Source organism: Exophiala bonariae (assembly GCF_035927105.1).
Source record: "Exophiala bonariae strain CCFEE 5792 chromosome Unknown scaffold_26, whole genome shotgun sequence".
In the NCBI taxonomy this organism is placed as follows: domain Eukaryota; kingdom Fungi; phylum Ascomycota; class Eurotiomycetes; order Chaetothyriales; family Herpotrichiellaceae; genus Exophiala; species Exophiala bonariae.
In genome coordinates, this window is record NW_027042501.1 from 551,307 (window position 1) to 569,220 (window position 17,914).

At 50.1% G+C, this 17,914-nt stretch overlaps 5 protein-coding genes across 5 annotated transcripts; 1 reads left to right on the forward strand and 4 right to left on the reverse strand.

Annotated features, from left to right (window-relative positions):
* Positions 1-2,287: 2,287 nt before the first annotated feature.
* LTR84_006908 (uncharacterized protein) lies at positions 2,288-3,481 on the reverse strand (the record flags this gene model as incomplete). Its single annotated transcript, XM_064850465.1, has 1 exon — positions 2,288-3,481. One exon carries the CDS (start codon positions 3,479-3,481, stop codon positions 2,288-2,290), a length of 1,194 nt encoding a protein of 397 aa, XP_064702947.1.
* A 1,321-nt stretch (positions 3,482-4,802) lies between these two features.
* Positions 4,803-5,382, reverse strand: LTR84_006909 (uncharacterized protein; the record flags this gene model as incomplete). Its single annotated transcript, XM_064850466.1, has 2 exons — positions 4,803-5,339; positions 5,377-5,382. The coding sequence occupies 2 exons, from the start codon at positions 5,380-5,382 to the stop codon at positions 4,803-4,805; spliced, it is 543 nt and encodes a 180-aa protein (XP_064702948.1).
* A 2,778-nt stretch (positions 5,383-8,160) lies between these two features.
* On the forward strand, positions 8,161-11,134 carry LTR84_006910 (uncharacterized protein; the record flags this gene model as incomplete). Its single annotated transcript, XM_064850467.1, has 9 exons — positions 8,161-8,194; positions 8,247-8,280; positions 8,334-8,346; positions 8,398-8,600; positions 8,657-9,421; positions 9,475-9,547; positions 9,600-9,655; positions 9,705-9,924; positions 9,974-11,134. The coding sequence occupies 9 exons, from the start codon at positions 8,161-8,163 to the stop codon at positions 11,132-11,134; spliced, it is 2,559 nt and encodes an 852-aa protein (XP_064702949.1).
* A 785-nt stretch (positions 11,135-11,919) lies between these two features.
* LTR84_006911 (uncharacterized protein) lies at positions 11,920-13,176 on the reverse strand (the record flags this gene model as incomplete). Its single annotated transcript, XM_064850468.1, has 1 exon — positions 11,920-13,176. One exon carries the CDS (start codon positions 13,174-13,176, stop codon positions 11,920-11,922), a length of 1,257 nt encoding a protein of 418 aa, XP_064702950.1.
* A 2,186-nt stretch (positions 13,177-15,362) lies between these two features.
* LTR84_006912 (uncharacterized protein) lies at positions 15,363-16,747 on the reverse strand (the record flags this gene model as incomplete). Its single annotated transcript, XM_064850469.1, has 2 exons — positions 15,363-16,070; positions 16,124-16,747. 2 exons carry the CDS (start codon positions 16,745-16,747, stop codon positions 15,363-15,365), a joined length of 1,332 nt encoding a protein of 443 aa, XP_064702951.1.
* Between the last annotated feature and the right edge of the window lie 1,167 nt (positions 16,748-17,914).

Here is a 17,914-nt window from a genome sequence, read left to right on the forward strand (position 1 = left end):
TGGAAGGAATTGTAGATTTGTGGATTGCCTCCTACGACTCTATCATCACCTTTCCCAATCAAGCTCACTCAACCAATCTCATGACCAACACTATTACCACCACCTTGGATCACACTGACGTCCTCCTCAACCACGGGCTCTGCAAGGCCTCTCCTCGCCTGTTTTGAGTACTACCTCCAAGCTGTAAATATTCGCTTAGGTAGTCACAATTTGGTCCCTCATGCTGACCATCACCTGCAACTAATTCGAGTGATCCCCCATCTTCGACCCGACATTCAAGCATTATCAGGCTGTGTGTAATCAACCTGTGATCCCCAAGGGAAGAAGCTCCGAATTTGATCCGCCTTAATTCGACGGTGCGACAGAAGTGCAAAGTCTGGATGATATGCCTCGATTTTGACATTCTTTCTTCCCTCCACGATGGGGGGCACTGCTCGCAGTATTAGTGACTTTGGCCTTGGGATGAGGACCAAATGTGCCTTTTGTCTGTGCCAGAAGCTTTACATGCGTCCGTACATCGATCGGCCTTGAACAGTGCTTCTCTGTAGCAGGCCGTTTACTCCCTATCTGGCCCCTGGTCCCAGCCTCCCCCGATTCGGTGGGGTTATCGGAGGGGCTACTATCTGTGTCCGTACTGAGTCCGCCTCCAAGAGGGGATACTGATCCAATCTCATCATCGCGATGGGGAGAAAGTGGTTCTTTAAGGACCTCGTTCCTTCCGTTATGATTGACAAAAGTTTCTCCTGTCTCTTGCTGCGACATTTGAAACGGTGGAAAGTTGTAGCTGAGCTTCGTATAAAGGAGCTTCGAAAATGGTGATTTCCAACCTGTCAGTGATCGATTTGGGGTAATGTTATCGTGGTTATTCGATCCACCTCCGTATCCTGTCGTTGGATTACGAAGTGAACTCCCTCTTGTTGATGGTCTAGAAAGCTGAGATTGCAGCACGTCTACCGCTGAGGCTCGTCGGCTCTGAGCAGATGAGCCTCCACCGAATTTAGGCATCGTCATTCCATGTGAGCTGCTTGATGATGAATCTTCGTCCCAGAGAATCTCGTACACATTGTCATTCGATACAAGCCGTGTAGAGCATCTCCGCATGGGACTGATAATCTGTTCGAAATCAGAGCCCGCCGAATATGGCTCCATCATAATTATTTTGGTACAGGCCACGGGCGCTATTGTGCTCAGGCTGGGCCACGCTTCGGTGCTACTGATCGATGCCTGGTGCGACCGCTGACGTTCGTCACAGAGCAGTTTCCGATTTGGCGCGAAGTTGGACATCCCTGCTTCTGTGCCCGTGATTGAGGAGATGACTGATGAGAAGAAGCCACTGCCTGTCCGGCTGAACTTGGGCGTCGGAAACGTTGTCAATGACATTCTTCTGGAACTGCCAGTGGTGGTCGCACGCCGTAGAGTAATCATCGCCGGACTAGGCAGCAGATTTGTGCCCAGCAAGTCACCCTCTTCTTCTCTTGGAATGAGGGGAAGAATCGGTGTAAGGCCCCGGGTCGATGCAGCTTTGTTTGGTATAGTCCACCTTCTAGGGCGCTGTTGCGTATTGACGCTGTAGAGTAACTCGATGCTGCCATGAGTAAATCGAGGCTGCAGTAAAGGCAAAGATATTGATTTCCGCAAAGTTGCCTTCCGGTAGCTCTTCTTTGCTTTCTTTCGCCGTCGAGAACTTTCATTGACATCTTGCTCGCTAACATGGAAACTACGCGGTAAGAGTTTTGGAGTGATACCGTGTCGATGGTTCTTCTTCCTTTTCATGCTCAGACTAATTTGGTCATCCTCCTTCGGAGTGAATGGGATATCATTTAGCGAGTAATCCGATACTGGTGGGGTAAGATGTGGTTCGCGTGGTAGAAGACACTCTGTACTTGAAGTTGGACTTGCAGGACCGAAGGATATCGTCATTCCGAGGTGACTCTGGTCGGATAGTAATACTAAAGATAAAAGGCAATGTCTGCTCGACTATGCTGTCGGCTGAAAGTACTTTTAGGGGACGTAGATGAAGTTGAGCGTTGGTGTAGACAATGACGTTAATGAAGCGACAAGCGACGCAATAATGAAACATGTCGGCCTCGTCCTTCCTGCCGCAATGAGATATTGGACGAATTTCTGCCGAAATCAGAGAGCAGTGATGGATCGGAAGGGGCGGTCCATAATTTTAGCGTGCAGATCGAGAACAGTTCCTTCCTGAGCACGCTCAAAATCGCATCTGCTAGTGTTGATGAAATAAAGCCAGCCAACAGATGGGCAGATCATGAAAGGGATAACAATTTCAACCTAATCTTCGACTTTCGAAAGCTGGGGTGGACTGAAACTTGAGTCCGACTTGCTTCTTCGGCCAGTCCAGTACAGTGTCCCAGGTGGAATCGAGAACATTGACAAGGTCAGCAACAAGAATGTATGGCCATCCAGTCGCCCACCAGTGATGATCCATACATCTAAGAATGGCGGCCCAATAGGCAAAAATAGCCAGTGCCATCGGTTGGCCTTGCATCAGGCAATTGATAAAGGCTGGTGGCGCCATGATTATCCAAGAGAATATATGTCCATCCCACTCGACCACAGTTCGACATCTGGAAATGTCACGCAGTGCTTGCAGTTGCGTGAGATATAGCTCCCTCAGAATCTGACCCTCGTCGCCAACGGGTAGCCGTTGTGAGTCTTCGACGGCTCTCTGAAGCGTGTCAAATGCTTCAAGGACATCAGGAGAATGCTGCGGAAGCTCCTCATTACGGGGATAGCGCAAGAGTTCTTCGATGTTGCCTTGAAGCCATTTGTCTGTTTCTTTTATCACGGCATAGACGCCTCTAACGATCATGACAATTTCAATGAACTGGGCCGTCGGTGTGTGTGGTGCGCAGAAGATACCCGGAGGGGAGTCACCATGCGACAGCTCGAGCCTGACATTGTTGAGGCCTTCTGGTAGTCTTCGAGAGGCAAATGCCCAAACGGTTAGAAAAAGAGACAACGCGAAGAGTGCAATGCCATTCTCTTCAGAAGGCTTGCTGACTGCTGGTATGAACCTCGCGAGCGCAAGGTCCTGATAGGCAAGAGCCACTTTGGAGTATTCAGCATAAGCTTCTGACGACTTTGGTAAGAGAGTAGCCTTGTGCAATGCCGAAGTAGCTATTATGCTTTGTAGGACGAAGTCATGTCGCAAAGCTTCGGCGAAGATGGTATCTCGCCAAACGACATGACTGGCGAATCGCGACGACATGGTCATGTAAGTCTTGGTCGACCAATGGTGGATCAACTCCAGATCGAGTAAATTGAAGGCTTTGGTGCCATTCGAAGTCGGCAGCTCGCTGCTTGGAAGTGGCATCGGCGCTGGCATGAACTTTAAAGCCGAAGCCGAACTCGAAATGGTGGGGCCAGCAAGACGTTGAGGGTCAGCCGACGTGGGCGTACTCGTCAATTGATAGTCCATGCTCTTCGGTGTGGAAATATCCAAGGTTGAATGGGCCATGGGCGTCGAGGCGCCGTCGGAACCATCCTCGATAAACGAGCAGACAATGTGTCTTTTGACACATCGTTGACATTGTGGACTGCTTTCGTCACACTAGAGTCGAGACGCGAATTGGGTAAGCCAAATGGGACACCAAGTCTGATGAGATCCTTGAAGATAGAAGGCTGAGGGATGGGAACAACAAAGTCGCCAGTGGTTAGAGAGGTGAGATGGGGGAGGATGACCGACCTTGACTCTCCTCGCCTTGCATTGCCTACAGCCGTGATGCGACTTGGTATGGGATCGGCGGGACGGCATTTGGGCCCTTCAGCGTTCAGTGCGGTGCTGCCCACTGCGGTTATCCGGGCATGATGTGGTTGAGGGAAAACAAGAAGATGGAACGATAATGGCAGGTTCTTGGCAGCCTGGTTATTGAATGATGGTGATGATACAATAATAAATCTTCTCAGTCACAGGGCTCAGGATCAGGCTTACAGACAGTCAAGGCACACTGGGTGGGTGCAGGTGTTGGAATGTCCGTCTCATCGTCCGACGCGAACCGCCACAAAACACGACATTCAGTTCGAATTGCGGATTGCGCCAGTCGACGTTTGTCTTGGCAGCTGGAGTCCCCCTCGTATTCGGCTTCGGACGGGATTGCAGCAGCCTTGTTGAAACTTGAAACGCGATTCTATTCATGACCCTCACGTGGATCAGGACCTCGTTTGCTTGAAAATTCATGGATTGTTTCGGGTTCCTTTAATGCATAAATATCCTCTTCGTACAGCAGTACTGTCTATAATCTTCTAGTGGCAAAATGCCTAACGTGATTGAATAACATGAACTCCAAGGCTGGCACAAATATATCTAATCACTCTCAAAGAGCAGAAACCACTGCTTGTCCGAGGAAAAGCAAGCGAAAAATGCTGCACCAACTTCACAAATCTCGTGAGACGGTGTGATTAATCAAGCAATTTGTAGAAACCCTCGTTCATTTTTCGGACTCGACCTGCCTCTCCAAGGTCGATGCCGAGTTGTCCTCCTCGGACTGTGAATTCGTGTCTTTTGAGCGATCCAGCCTGTCGTTGAAGAAGCCTGGCTTGCAGAAAATCCCAGGATGGACTACTGTCATGGCTATGCAAGCGATTGCAACCATCCTATTTTTGAAAGAGTCAGTGTGACGAAATGGGCGCCCAGGAGACGAATACACATACATGCCGTCCAGCAGGAGGAACTCCTTCTCGTTTCGCATCAGTGGATTTCCCCATCCGCCAGCCATCTCTGGTATTCTGATCACATGTTGTTAGACAGTCTGTGGAAAAATAAGGTGGCAAAGGGAAATTTACCTGTATATGCATCGAATGAGGATGGTCGTGTAGGCGAGAGCAATGGCCGCGCAGAAGATCCTGAAATTCCGTGCGATCTTATGTGACGATTGGTCTTTCTCGTATTCACTTTCCACCTGGGAAGTGACACCACTCTTCTTGGCCTTCTTGAAGCGGATAAAGTAATCCAGCATGAGCAGGCCACAGACCGCCATAGTCGCAACCTGAAAAGCGATACCTGCCACGATCAAGCCATTCCCAACCTTGAGCAACTTGGGGTTGCTGACATTGTCACCCGCAGCCGCGGCTGTACCTCCACCGATGGCCTGCAGGATGATTGACCCAAAGTCGCATCCGATGAAAATCCAGGGATAGAGTCTGGGCTTGAGCCTGGAGTGTTCGGGACCGCAATAGCGTACGATGTGCTTGAGAGTCACGTAGACACCGGCGGCGAGGAAACTGGGTGCCAGCACCAAGCAGCAAATCTGAGTCTTGAACCCAGCACCGCTCCACGGGTTGTCGTGCATGATGATCCGGCCCCCGTAACCGACGGCCTCTCCAAAACAGCCAACGAGAAGAACAGCCATATACGTCCATGTTCGTTTCCGAATTCCTAGATATAGAGTCGCGAGAAAGCAGATGCCGAAGATGGCCACGAAGAGTGAGTTGGTGCCGAGGTTAGGATAGTATCCGTACGTGGTGAGTTCGACAGGACATCTTGCGGAAATTTCGGTACATAGGCGGCGCTGGGACCGCGTGGAGTTCGACATGGCTGTTGTCAGGTACAAGGGGGCCTGCCGGGTGTGGGAGAGGAGGGTGTATGAAGGAAAGAAGAGAAACAGAGAAAAGACGATACAAGAGGACACTTTCTTTCGAGGCCGGGAAGTCAGACCGATGATAGAATCGGGATACCGGGAGAGTAGAGTATAGATATTACATTACACCCTGACCCTAATAGCAAAATTCAATATGAAAACCCACCCGACAGATGGGCGCCTTGGGGCCCCAAGCGGTTACATCAAGACTTGTCGCCGCTCCAGGCGTGGCAAGAGAACATGGGAGACGCCCGTTTCGCATGTTTTGGCTTGACTCTCAGAGGTTGAAATTGGCTTGGAATTCAGACTCTGGGGGCCTTGGTGGGCACGAACGTGCAAGGGAGGGTGGACCGACTGCACCAATGGAAGGGGCCCAGGTGTGAATGAATGATACCCAAACAGTTAGTAAAATCGAGTTCAGGCGGTAGAATGATTGACTCTTGTGGCGAAGCCAGCATGTGTGGAGCTCGCGTAGAAAAAAGAGTTGGGTTTGATAATACGGATTACTCGAAGCGAAGGGCAGTCCGCGTGCCCGTGCATCAATCGATCTTCTTGGTGTGGAAAGATGGTGGACCTTTTACGAGTTCTTGGTGCGTGTACGAAGCAGCTAATTCTCAAGGGAGTCAAGTGTACGATCCCGGATCGTTCTTCTTCCGATGGCTGCCAACTTGCGGGTGCATCTACCGGGAGAGACGGCCGAGTGACATATTGGACTCGGTACGGAGATTCAACGGCGTCGCTTGTAATTGGAACGCTCAGATCGAGTAGTGAGATAGATTGGATCTTGCGAGTGGCGATTACTACGCACCTCGGGAAGCAACTGCATTTTGCATAAATATATCGGTGCTCCTAGTAGAGACATGCATATCGTTCAATACTAGATAAGTATTTCTCTCAGCCGGGTCCTCCATTTTGAAATCATCATATTATGTCTCATCAAGCGGCGTCTCTCCGGGACACGTTGTTGCTTTTGATCTTCGTCCTCGTATTTACAGGGCATTGCAACCTGACCACGTCGGCATTCATTCCACGAGCACCTGCCCGAGCGGTTCCCGTTCATAGCTTGGTCGTGAAAACATAGCCGTTTCCTTTCTCGAGACATCTCTTCCAAGCAGGCCGCTCGTTGACTCTATTATACCACTTCTCCAGCTTGGGGTATGCCTTGATGTCAATAAATTTGTTTTGGATGCACATGTCCATTGGCCACTTCATTATGAAATCCACGCGGCCCGGATTTGCTCCGAGGAAATAGTCCTGATCCCCGAGTTGATCATTTATATACTGACTGTACAGTTTCAGTTCGGGCCCGGTGTATGCCTTCTCTAATTGCCCTATCATCAAAGAAATCAACGGCCTCACAAAGAAGGGTGATGCGTTTGTCATGAGGCGCATGATGAGTTCGAGATTCATCACAGGGCCGAGGGATGCGGCTGCGAGGTTGCACAGCTGGTCATCCCTCAAAGCATCGTTGCGCTGCCCGTCTCCTTTGAATTTGCCCTCGGTATCATAGGTATCAATCAAATATTTTGCAATGACAAGGGTTTCCACGATCACCCGACCATCACCCGTCTCCAACTGGGGTGCCTTCCCGAGAGGATGGGTGTGTTGCAAGGCTTCAGGCGCGCGGCCTTTGAGAGGACCCGACTCAGGCCTTTTGTGAAGTATGAGGTTATAGGGAATTTCCAGTTCTTCCAGAAGCCACAGAATGCGCTGAGATTGGGAGTTCTGGACCACACTTTGATTCAGTACCAGGGCTTAGGACTCGGACCAGGAGAATACTCACATTTAGATGATGAAGTGTGGGCTTGAGGCCTGCCATGGTCAGCGTCTGCGGTAGTTGATAGTTGTCTGGTATCCAGGAGCGATAAAGATCATGTAGCACGGAAGAGGGTTTTATTCGACTGGTAGTAGGAAACTCGCCGGCATGAAGGAACTGGCGTAGCCTGAACTTAGGGTCTGAAAGAGTATGTGCAATTGCGGCAGACCGAGATCAGGCGGCCGATCATCAATCAAGAGGTCTTTCAACATCTTCCAAGACATTTCCAGAAAACAGGTGGGATTTGCGCATGTAACGAGTCATGAGTGAGAAGCCGCGGACTGAAAGGTAGAGCCGCCCATGACTGCAGTCTTTGGTGGGCATCCAAAAAGGCCCGGGACTTGACACGTCAATCTCGTGTAAAGTGGTGAGATGACCGTCAAGATGTGGTCAGACAGAACGAATATCCCCTTTTGGGTAGTATCCACGTTGTCCACGCAGGGGAACTGGAAATGATGGAGATGCCAGGTGGATGGAATTGGACACCAACACCAACACCACCAAAATAATTCCAGTCAAACACCAACAACAACCACCATTGTTGTCCACGACCTCGACGAACTTTCGACGCTACACACGATACCCGATGAATTCATGACATGGACTGTGACCTGTCCCCTCTCATTTGTCCTGTTCATTTCTCAATCCTCCCTTGATCAGGTTGCATGCGCACACTTTCCCGCTCCCCGATCCTCAATATAACCCACCACCACCACCACCACCACCACCACCACTTCTTACAACATGCGTCTTGATGTCAAGAGACAGCTCTTTGCTCGTGGGAACCCATTTCCAAGTCCACAAAGCTACACAGGGCTAACTTCTTCTAGGCTCCGAGCGAGTAAAGGGCATTGATTTCCACAGGTATATCTCTCTCCTCCCACCTTGGCTCATTCCCCGGACTGACAATTCAATAGTACAGAACCATGGGTAATCACACTTCGAATACCCAACCAGTACCCTCAGTGCTAATCCCCAAAGATCCTCACAACCCTGTACAATGGCCATGCTCATATATGGTCCTACGAGACCCAGTCAATAATCAAGACCTTTGAGCTTACCGATGTTCCCGTCCGAGCCGGTCGCTTCATTGAGAGAAAGAATTGGATAGTCTGTGGCAGTGACGATTTCCAATTAAGAGTCGTCAATTGGAACACCAGTGAGAAAGTCAAATCCTTCGAAGCGTGAGTGGTTGCGACGAGCAGAGATTTGGTTCATCGAGGCTGACCTCTTCCACCAGACATCCTGATTACATCCGGGCCATTGTCGTCCACCCCACACTCAGCGTTGTCTTGACCGCCTCAGATGACATGACGATTCGCATGTTCGATTGGGACAAGGAATGGAAATGTGTTCGAGAATTCGTCGGTCATCAGCACTATGTCATGGGCCTCTCCATCAACCCCAAGGACACCAATGTTTTCGCATCGGCTTGTCTGGATCGGACCATCAAGATCTGGAGCATCGATAACCCCACAGCAAAGCAGACGATCGAGGCTCACGAGAAAGGAGTCAATCATATTGATTATTATCCTCACAGTGACAAGCCATATCTCCTCAGTACCTCCGACGACAAAACAGTCAAGGTCTGGGATTACACGACTAAAGCCCTCATTGCCACCCTAGAAGGACACACCAGCAACGTCAGTTTTGCATGTTACCACCCAGAACTCCCGGTCATCATATCCGGCTCAGAAGACGGAACCATCAAGATCTGGCACGCCAATACCTATCGACTGGAACAATCCCTCAGCTATGGTCTGGAAAGAGCATGGTGTGTCTCTTACCAGCGAGGCAAACAGGGTGTCGCTATGGGTTTTGACGACGGCGCTGTGGTGGTCAAGATGGGTAGAGAAGAACCCGCTGTTTCGATGGATGGAACCGGTAAATTAGTCTGGGCTCGTCACAATGAAGTGGTTTCCGCCATCGTCAGGGGTGGAGATGCATCCATCAAGGATGGCGCGCCCATTGGCCTTCCCAGTAAAGACATGGGAACCACTGAGATGTATGTATCTTCTTCGTCATCATTCCCAACCGTACAATCTGACGTTTCAATAGCTATCCAACAACACTATCACACTCTCCCAACGGTCGATTCATCAGTGTCTGCGGAGACGGTGAATTCATCATTGTAAGATATCGCCCTCGAATGTCAATCGCGACCAATTTCTAATATTGACCAGTATACGGCTCTCGCATGGAGAAATCAAGCTTTCGGCTCAGCACTTGATTTTGCATGGTATTGATTCCATCCCTCCAATTAATGCCCCATGCTGACCAATTCCTAGGGGGTCCCACCAGAACCCTACTGACTACGCAATTCGAGAGTCCGGCACCAGCGTCAAGTTGTTCAAGAAGCTGAAAGAGAGCGGCAGTCTTGACGTCGGCTTTCAAGCAGAAGGTCTCTCGGGTGGTGTACTGCTTGGTGTGAAAGGTCAAGGAGGCATCGGCTTTTTCGACTGGGAAAGTGGAAGCCTCGTTCGAAGAATCGAGGTTGAGCCCAGAGAGGTAAGTCCTCTTTTCACATCTGTTGTTCCCTGGAGTTAACGGCCCTCAGGTATATTGGAGTGAATCTGGCGAGCTAGTCGCCCTGGCCTGTGCAGATGCAACCTATGTCCTTCGATTCGACCGTGAGGCCTATCTCGACGGCATCAATTCCGGACAGGCTGATGAAGATGGTGTCGAGGCCGCATTCGCCGTGGTGACAGATCTACAAGAATCGGTCAAAAGCGGAGAATGGGTTGGTGATGCCTTCCTTTTCACAACGAACGCGCGTCTCAGCTATCTTCTTGGTGAACAAGTGGTACACATCGCCCAATTCGATCAACCTATGTACCTGTTACGGTATCTGCAGAGAGATGAACGAGTCTACCTTGCCGATAAAGACGTGGGAGTGGTCAGCTACAGCCTATCAACCGCCTTACTCTCGTACCAGACGTTAGTACTGAGAAACGATCTTGATGCAGCTCAAGAATTACTTGAGGACATCCCTGCAGACCAGTTGAATAAGATTGCACGATTCTTGGAAGCCCAGGGTCACAAGGAGTTGGCTCTTGATGTCGCAACAGACCCAGAACATCGCTTCGAGCTTGCCTTGGGTTTGAACAACCTCGCAGTGGCCCTGGAGATTGCTCGTGAATCGGACATTCAAGCCAAGTGGTCAGCGGTGGCAGATAAAGCTCTCGAGGCTTGGGATCTGAAACTCGCAGAAGAATGCTTTCTCAGAGCTAAGGACCTGGGAAGTCTATTGCTTCTGTACACCAGTTCAGGAAACAGCGAAGGATTGCTCGAGTTGGCCAAACAAGCCGAAGAGACAGGCAGCAACAATGTTGCATTTGCCAGTCTATGGTCCACTGGTGATATTCCGGCAGCGCTCGAACTTCTCAGGCGAACTGGCAGACTCAGTGAAGCCGTCCTGTTCAGTCAAACGTACAAACCCTCCAGTACACCAGGACTGGTTGTGGATTGGAAGGACAACTTGGACAAACAAGGCAAGAGCAAGGTCAGTCGCCTGCTCGGTGTTCCAGGCCAGGACGAAGAATTGTTTCCAGAGTGGGACGAGTATATCAAACTTGAAGAGCAAGGCGGAGCCGCCGATTTGGTAGATGTCAACGGCACAGATGAACCGGCCACAAATGGCACAACCGCTGACGGCGATGATACCGTTGAGGACGAGGACGATGATGATGAGAAGACTCCAGCTGAGACCGCTGCCTAAGCCATACTACTTAGGTCCATATTTCTGTAGCCTGACAAGCGACAGCGTTGATACGATCTCACAAAGGTGGAAACTTGTACGTGTCGAACTGAAGCGGTTCTAAAATTATGGCTAGCTATACCGCGAGGCGTTTGATACCAGTAGCACAATGACTGTTACTAAAAATACTAGTATATCCATCCACCACTGATGAGCCCGTTTTGTCGCCCATCTTCTGTTGCCTTGATCTCCTGAATTATCTCAAGTGACCACCAGCTCTCGATAACCCATGATATTCAGCCATCTTGGTTCCTGTCTCGTTGCTCGCGATACTCTTCCTGCATATCTAGTCATGCCGTATACTGTAAGAGAGACCCCGAGCCACCTCTGGACTCTTAAGGTGACAGAAAGTCGAAGCGGCATCCAACCGGCCACCTGTTGGTCCCCTTCCTTCCTTCTTCATCAGCCGGGTTTCTCTGACGTGTCGCGGTTGCTCTGTGTAACATGCAGTGCGGTCCAGAGATGACACAGGCGGAATAATGTAGTTCCTTAATCGAATGGCCATTGCCGCGATACTTGGGGGTCAAGTCATGTTTGCTCCTTCCATTACAATTGCGCGAGATATTCTACCTTGTTCTTGCTTCCGTTTTTCAGGAGACACATGATCTGCGATGGTTGATATCCGGCCAACTCAGCAATCGTCCTCGGAGGCTTAACTGCTCCACTTCGGTTATCAAAGAGTGCTGTTATGGATCGGGTTGTGTTTTACCACCACTTAGCTGATGGAGTCTGGGTCAGACATCTCATCAGTCCTTCGTCGTTGTACGGACGTTGCCCTTCACCCCAGCAATATGCATGACTTGATGCCAGTGATCGACTCTTCCTTCAAGAGACTTTGGGACGATGAAGTATAGCTTTTCGGGTTCAGTCAGTCCTTTGAATTCATGATCGCCGAGTAGGCGAAGCTGAAATGCTTGATGCGTCAATCTCAATTGATCCCTGTTTGAACTCAAAAGGTCCAGATTAAGCTCGGTTCTGGGCTTTTGATCGACTCCAGTTCGCTCGGAGTCCTCGAGGATTTCCTTAGGCTCTTCCTGATTATCGACCTCGACTGTAGATTCAAGCTCACACTGGAGCTGGAGTAAGAAGTCCTCCGATACCACCACCTGTCCACCTTCAGTGACCTCGATAAACCTCGCGGCACGATTCACCATTGGACCAAGGTAGTCCATCCGATGTATGACCTCGTTCCAATTACAGACCGGCCTGCCCCAATGCGCAGACATTCGCAGTTTCAAACCTCGAAATAAAACGTGGCCATCCGCATCGGTCGTTTCCCTCCCCGGATTCGATTTCAATATGGCTGTGGGCCAACTCTCGTCCAGAAGCCTTTCTTGTACGTCTAGACAGAACTGCACAGCAGATGTGGCACTGGGAAATGCGATCATGAATCCATCGCCGTTCTGCTTGACCTCGTAACCAGAATTGGATGCGATGAGCTCTCGGACCATGTTATCGTGGGTTTGCATGGCTGCGACCATCGCTGATGGGTTTGCTTCCCATATTGCGGTCGATTTGACTATGTCTGTGAATACAATGCTCAGGGCACCATCCGGAGGAGTAATAGGGTCATCTGAAAGCACCTCTTCCTTGGCCCCAGTTGATATCGAGGACTGCTTCTGTATGTCAGCTCCTGAGCTCACATCCAGATTTGCGGAAGTCGCAGTCTCGTCATCTCTAGCCATGCTCCTGCTTTCTTCGCGCACAGGAGACACGGTCGACAACTTGCGGACAACCTCAATGTTGGAAATCGTCGAAGAATGCGATTTGAGGAGAATACATGATCTGGCGACGAGTTTGTCCTGCCTGTGTTCACTCGCTGCCCGATTCTGCTGCACTCGAACCGATGATGGAGGCAGGAAAACCCTGCCACCAAATGTAGACGATACCGATAGAGTTCTCACTGGTTCGGTTGTTGGCCCCGTGGTTGTGTTCAAGACGTCAGCTCGACCTCGGACCCGAACGCGTACTCCAGAGACCCTCCGAATCCATATTCCAGGCATTCGAAACCGGGTACCTCCAGAGGCTGACTGGACGAGATGAATCTATTATTGTCGAAGATCAATATGACCGCACGATCTGGTCCCTAGGCAGATGTCTATCGTTGCCAAATGAGGGAATCGAAGCTTAAAATGCCCGTTGGAAACTTAACGTAATTATGGTGGAGGTTGGAGTTCGAGATCTCAGGCAACGTTCAGCCTGCAGTTAAGCTGCAGCTTCGATCCAAGATAGCCGACGCGATCGGTGCCAGAAGGTCCGGGATCACGATCTCCGCACCCTTAAACTCGAATCACTAGTCGAGTCTCGACCGTTCGAGTATTCGGATTGTATTTCTGAGCTGAGTTGAGGACCGCAATCTTGTTTGTAATGATTCGCGGCAGGATTCTGCTCGACTCACGAGCACATACGTGGTCAGAGCTAGCTGACTTACTAATATTAACGTCAGCCAGCTGTCAAGTTTCCCTCCCTCCTTGACCATTCCGAGTCCACCGGTAGTAGGCAATAGGTCGATCAAGCCTCATACTGCAACTTCCATGTACATTTGCACCCTAATCCTCCCATGGATGGAGTGAGGTCGTTGAGAACATGATAATACAACATATATACATACATACAGACCTTACAGCCCGCCGACGATGAGTATGTCACTCATGCATGATACACCTCCCGGAGCCTTATGAATTACCTACCTATATATATATATACCTATCTACCTACCTACCTATGTAGCTGTAGCTAAGTCCAGGTTTGCTACCGGAGGTATCTATCTATCTATTCGCATGCCCACCATGGCACCCAACCAATGACTCGTAGTTGAATGTTCGTCCGATGCTGCCTGGGTATGGACTGTACACACAACCTAGGTGGGTCATGCAGAGTGTGAGTTGACCAGTAACTAAGTAAGTGGGTGCTGGTGCTGGTGCTTCTAGTCAACTAGCCTAGAATACGACCAAAAGGAACTGAACTGGACTGGAGAGACGTTGTAAATGAGATGTGCTGTGGAAGTCATTGTCCTGGATTTAGAATCTAGAGCTATCTAAGGTAAGGTAGGAGGTAGACCTGCTCCAGGCCTTTGAAGCCCCATCATTCGATCACATCAAATGGGATGGAGCGTAAGGCCTGAGGTCGAACGAAGGAAGCCGAGAGACCGAACACGGCTGTATTTCGTCCTGTTCTCCCGGACGCGCGCCTGAACGCATGGAATGACTCCGATCCCATTCCTGACACGACCCGACTCGACCCGTAGCTCTCAGCAGCAGCATTGTCCACAATGGTCGTGAGATGTTGGCAAACCCATACATACCTCTTTTTTCTGTTGGCGAAGCTATCATTCATTCATTTTCATTCTCGCCTCCGTCCATTGTGTCTTCTGTCCTGCGACCAATGAGAATGGTCGTCTACCACACCACGCTGGAGAACCGTTTTTGGCTCCGGCTTTCACTCTGCAGCAATGTCATCACGAATGGCTCGTCGTACTTCGGTCGGTCGAGGTTTTATTGATTCCAGGGCATGTGGTGACCAGTCGGCAGCTGGAGAAGAGGTGTGGAAACCAAGTGGCCTGAAAAGAGGCTGACTTCCTCTCGTGGCTTGTCCGTTGCAGATCCGTCTTTTTTCAAGACAGTGCATGAATCAGCATATCAAGGTCTTAGCATGTCTCGAATCTCTTGCATGTAGTTTCCAACCGTCCAAGAGTCTTACTTTCTCGCTCGTCACAATGGAGGCCATTTTGGGCACGAATCCTGCCCAACAAAGCAAGAAAAATACCTGAGAGAGTTTCAGCAAAGCGCGGCTCGAGACCACTATCTCTCCAGTCTTCGAAATCGTGTTAGAGTAATGTCAGATGTAGCTGATGGCAGTGTTTTGGAAGGAGTGAACCAGTGACCATACAAACTTCCGGTCCTTGATTGGTAGGGCAGGGCCGAGACTGTTGTCGTTCTCGGGTTCCTCGATTTGCACGGCTTGATGATCGCCTGGGAGCCACTTCATCAGGCGCAAATCTCCACGGCCTCCTGGAGATTCGTGCATTCCAGTAGTCGAAAGGCAGGTGGTATCCATGTTGGATATATTCGCCAAAATGTTTTCCTGCTTCTCACGTATCTGCACGCTTTGCAGGAGGCGCAACCCAAGGGTGTACAGCTTGAAACGGTTTGCAATCGTAAGTGTTCATATCTCGAGATGTGAACGAGGATCATCTCCGCCATTCACCGCGTCCTTTCATGTGAGACTCAATCGCACGCCAGACTTCCTCCACAGTCTCTCGATCTCGCCATCGTTTTGAAGCACGTTGCGCCTGATCCACACCAGCACCATGACCTTTTTCATCCCACCGTTCGACAGAATATGATTTGACACTACTACCCCATCCTTTAACTTCCGAGGGTATCGGTAGGCCTTTCTCACCCACGAAGATGCCCAAAACATGACCAAAGAGTTCCTGTGGTTCCCGCCACTTGTAGCCTCGGAATTGCCATATCTGACCTGTAGTAAATACGGCCACGACACGAGACCAGTAGTCTGGTTTGAATTGATCTGGAGAATCGACCAGGATGAATCTGTATGGCTTCTCACTCAAGGAGTGGAGTGTTCGAGTGATGTGCAGAAGATTGGCAGTGGTTTGTGTGGAAAGTGTTGGGTGGTCTGGAGGCACATAGAGACCGGTGTCTAGGAATGCTTTGATATTTGACATTCGTAGTAGTGAAGAAGCAGACGGTGAGAGAAGAATGATTGGGTCTGAACGCTTCGAAGAGACTGCACCAGCAATTGGTTTTGATAATCCAGCGGCAGGTCGTGCAGCAAGTTGAGAGGTCTTGGACGGCTGGCCCGGTCGCACATTAGGTGGCATTCCTTTGCGGCGGCCAAGGAAGGTTTCGGCGTGCTTGCGCACATGTGAAAAATCCTAAGACAAATTAGAAACGGCAACCCCAAATATAACGAAGGTCTGCTACTCACGGTTGGCTTTATTCCTCGCAAGGCGGTATTATGATCTCCCAACCTCCGCTCACCATTGTAGATTGCTTGTAGTCTTGCATCAATTGTCTTGACAGGTCTTCCTCCCACCATCTGAGTAACACCGACGCCAGCACCTCCGACAGTTGGGACAGCAGAACCGCCAGCAACGTCAGCTGCTCTGTTGGCAGCATCTCCTACCGCAGCCGCGCCCTCGATTGGTTTGATGTACTCTGAATCTTCCGAGGCACCCTCCAACCAGGTGATCAAATCCAGACGCTCGACGAAAATAAGATTCCTCACTTTTTGGCCCTCGGGAAGTTGTTTGTCCAGCTCGGCGGCAAGAGCGATGTATTCTGGAACCGCGACATCTTTCTGTAACCAGGCGAAGAAGATACTTCGCAGGTCAACCGGGACAGTGTCTGGATTTGTTGAGATAAAACGTGTCTTTTGGTCCAGTGGAAGACAGAGGGGAGTAGGATAGCTGAAGAAGAGGGAAGTTGCATCGACAAAAGAATCAGTTTTGGTTGTTTCGGCGGTGGTGGGATCGGAAGAAGTGGTCAGGACTGGTGGCTTTGAGGCTGCAATGCTTGCCCTCAGCAGTTGAAGCGCATCTGTGGAGGCCATTGTGGTGGATTGACTCAAGGGCGAGCAGTGATGGATGCGATCTTGCTATCTCATTTCCAAGTTGCAGTCGCAGGGAGATCGCAAGATTCTGCCGGTTGTAGGTGAAGCGAATCAGAACTCTCTGCGGTTGGTTATGTTCGTCTACGGAGTAGTTGTCAACTTGAAGTTTGTGGACACGAAGATGGATCGCAGGTTTTCGGGGAACGCGATACTTGGAGGAAAGATAATCCGGTGCCGAGGTTAGCCCCTGCCGCTGATGAGTTCCTTGCCTTGCCCCCCTTTGACTTCACTCTCTGCACCCTTCTTCGCTTCCATCAGCCTCAACCTCATTTCTCATGCACAGACCTGGAAATATGCAGCCTTTCGGTTAATCCGACATGTTACATTTCAATGCATTGCTGTCTACAACTCTGAGCAAACCCGGTCAGCGTGGCATTGCAGTGTCGGAAATGCAAATATTGCTTAATAAATTTGTTATCTCGCTTGTAGAATGCCCGCCTCGAAAGGTCATGTCTGGCCTCCTTTATCGGGCATATTGCTCAAACGGGATTTACGAAACCTGCACGGGCTGTACCGGGCGTTTGTGTTGTGATTGTAGAATCTGCTCGAAGCTGGGTCTGCATACTGATCGATTCAAGTTGTGGTTGTCGCAGCCCTTCGGGTATGGAGGTGCTATGTGTGATTTTCAGGGGGATATCAAAGGAATGTGTCGATACGAATTAAGAAGGCAGGTCGGCTGGGATTGACAACCAAGATGAGTGGGAAATGTTTAATCAACATTGTCAAGCTTCACGTATCAGAAACACACAGTCATATTGTGTGATATGTTCGAGATGATTTCATCTGCCGTGCCATCAAGTGTGCCGCTGGCTTAAACGACCACCCTGGCTAGGTGGCTCAGCCCAGCTTCAGCTCCTGCTGCGAATATGGTTTTTCTCTGCGCTCCAGGCATGCATTGTTGCCCTATGCCACCACCCTACCTTTCCTCCTGCCATCTAGCCCCCCAATCACCCGCAATATCCTCCTCTCCTTCACTTGGGTATCTTTCCAATGCAAATGCAAATGCAAAATGGTGATTGCGCCGCTAGTGATACCCACGAAAAATCCAACCCCTTGATCCAACCACGCTATGCAGGACTGTACATTATTGTACTTTGAAAAGAAATG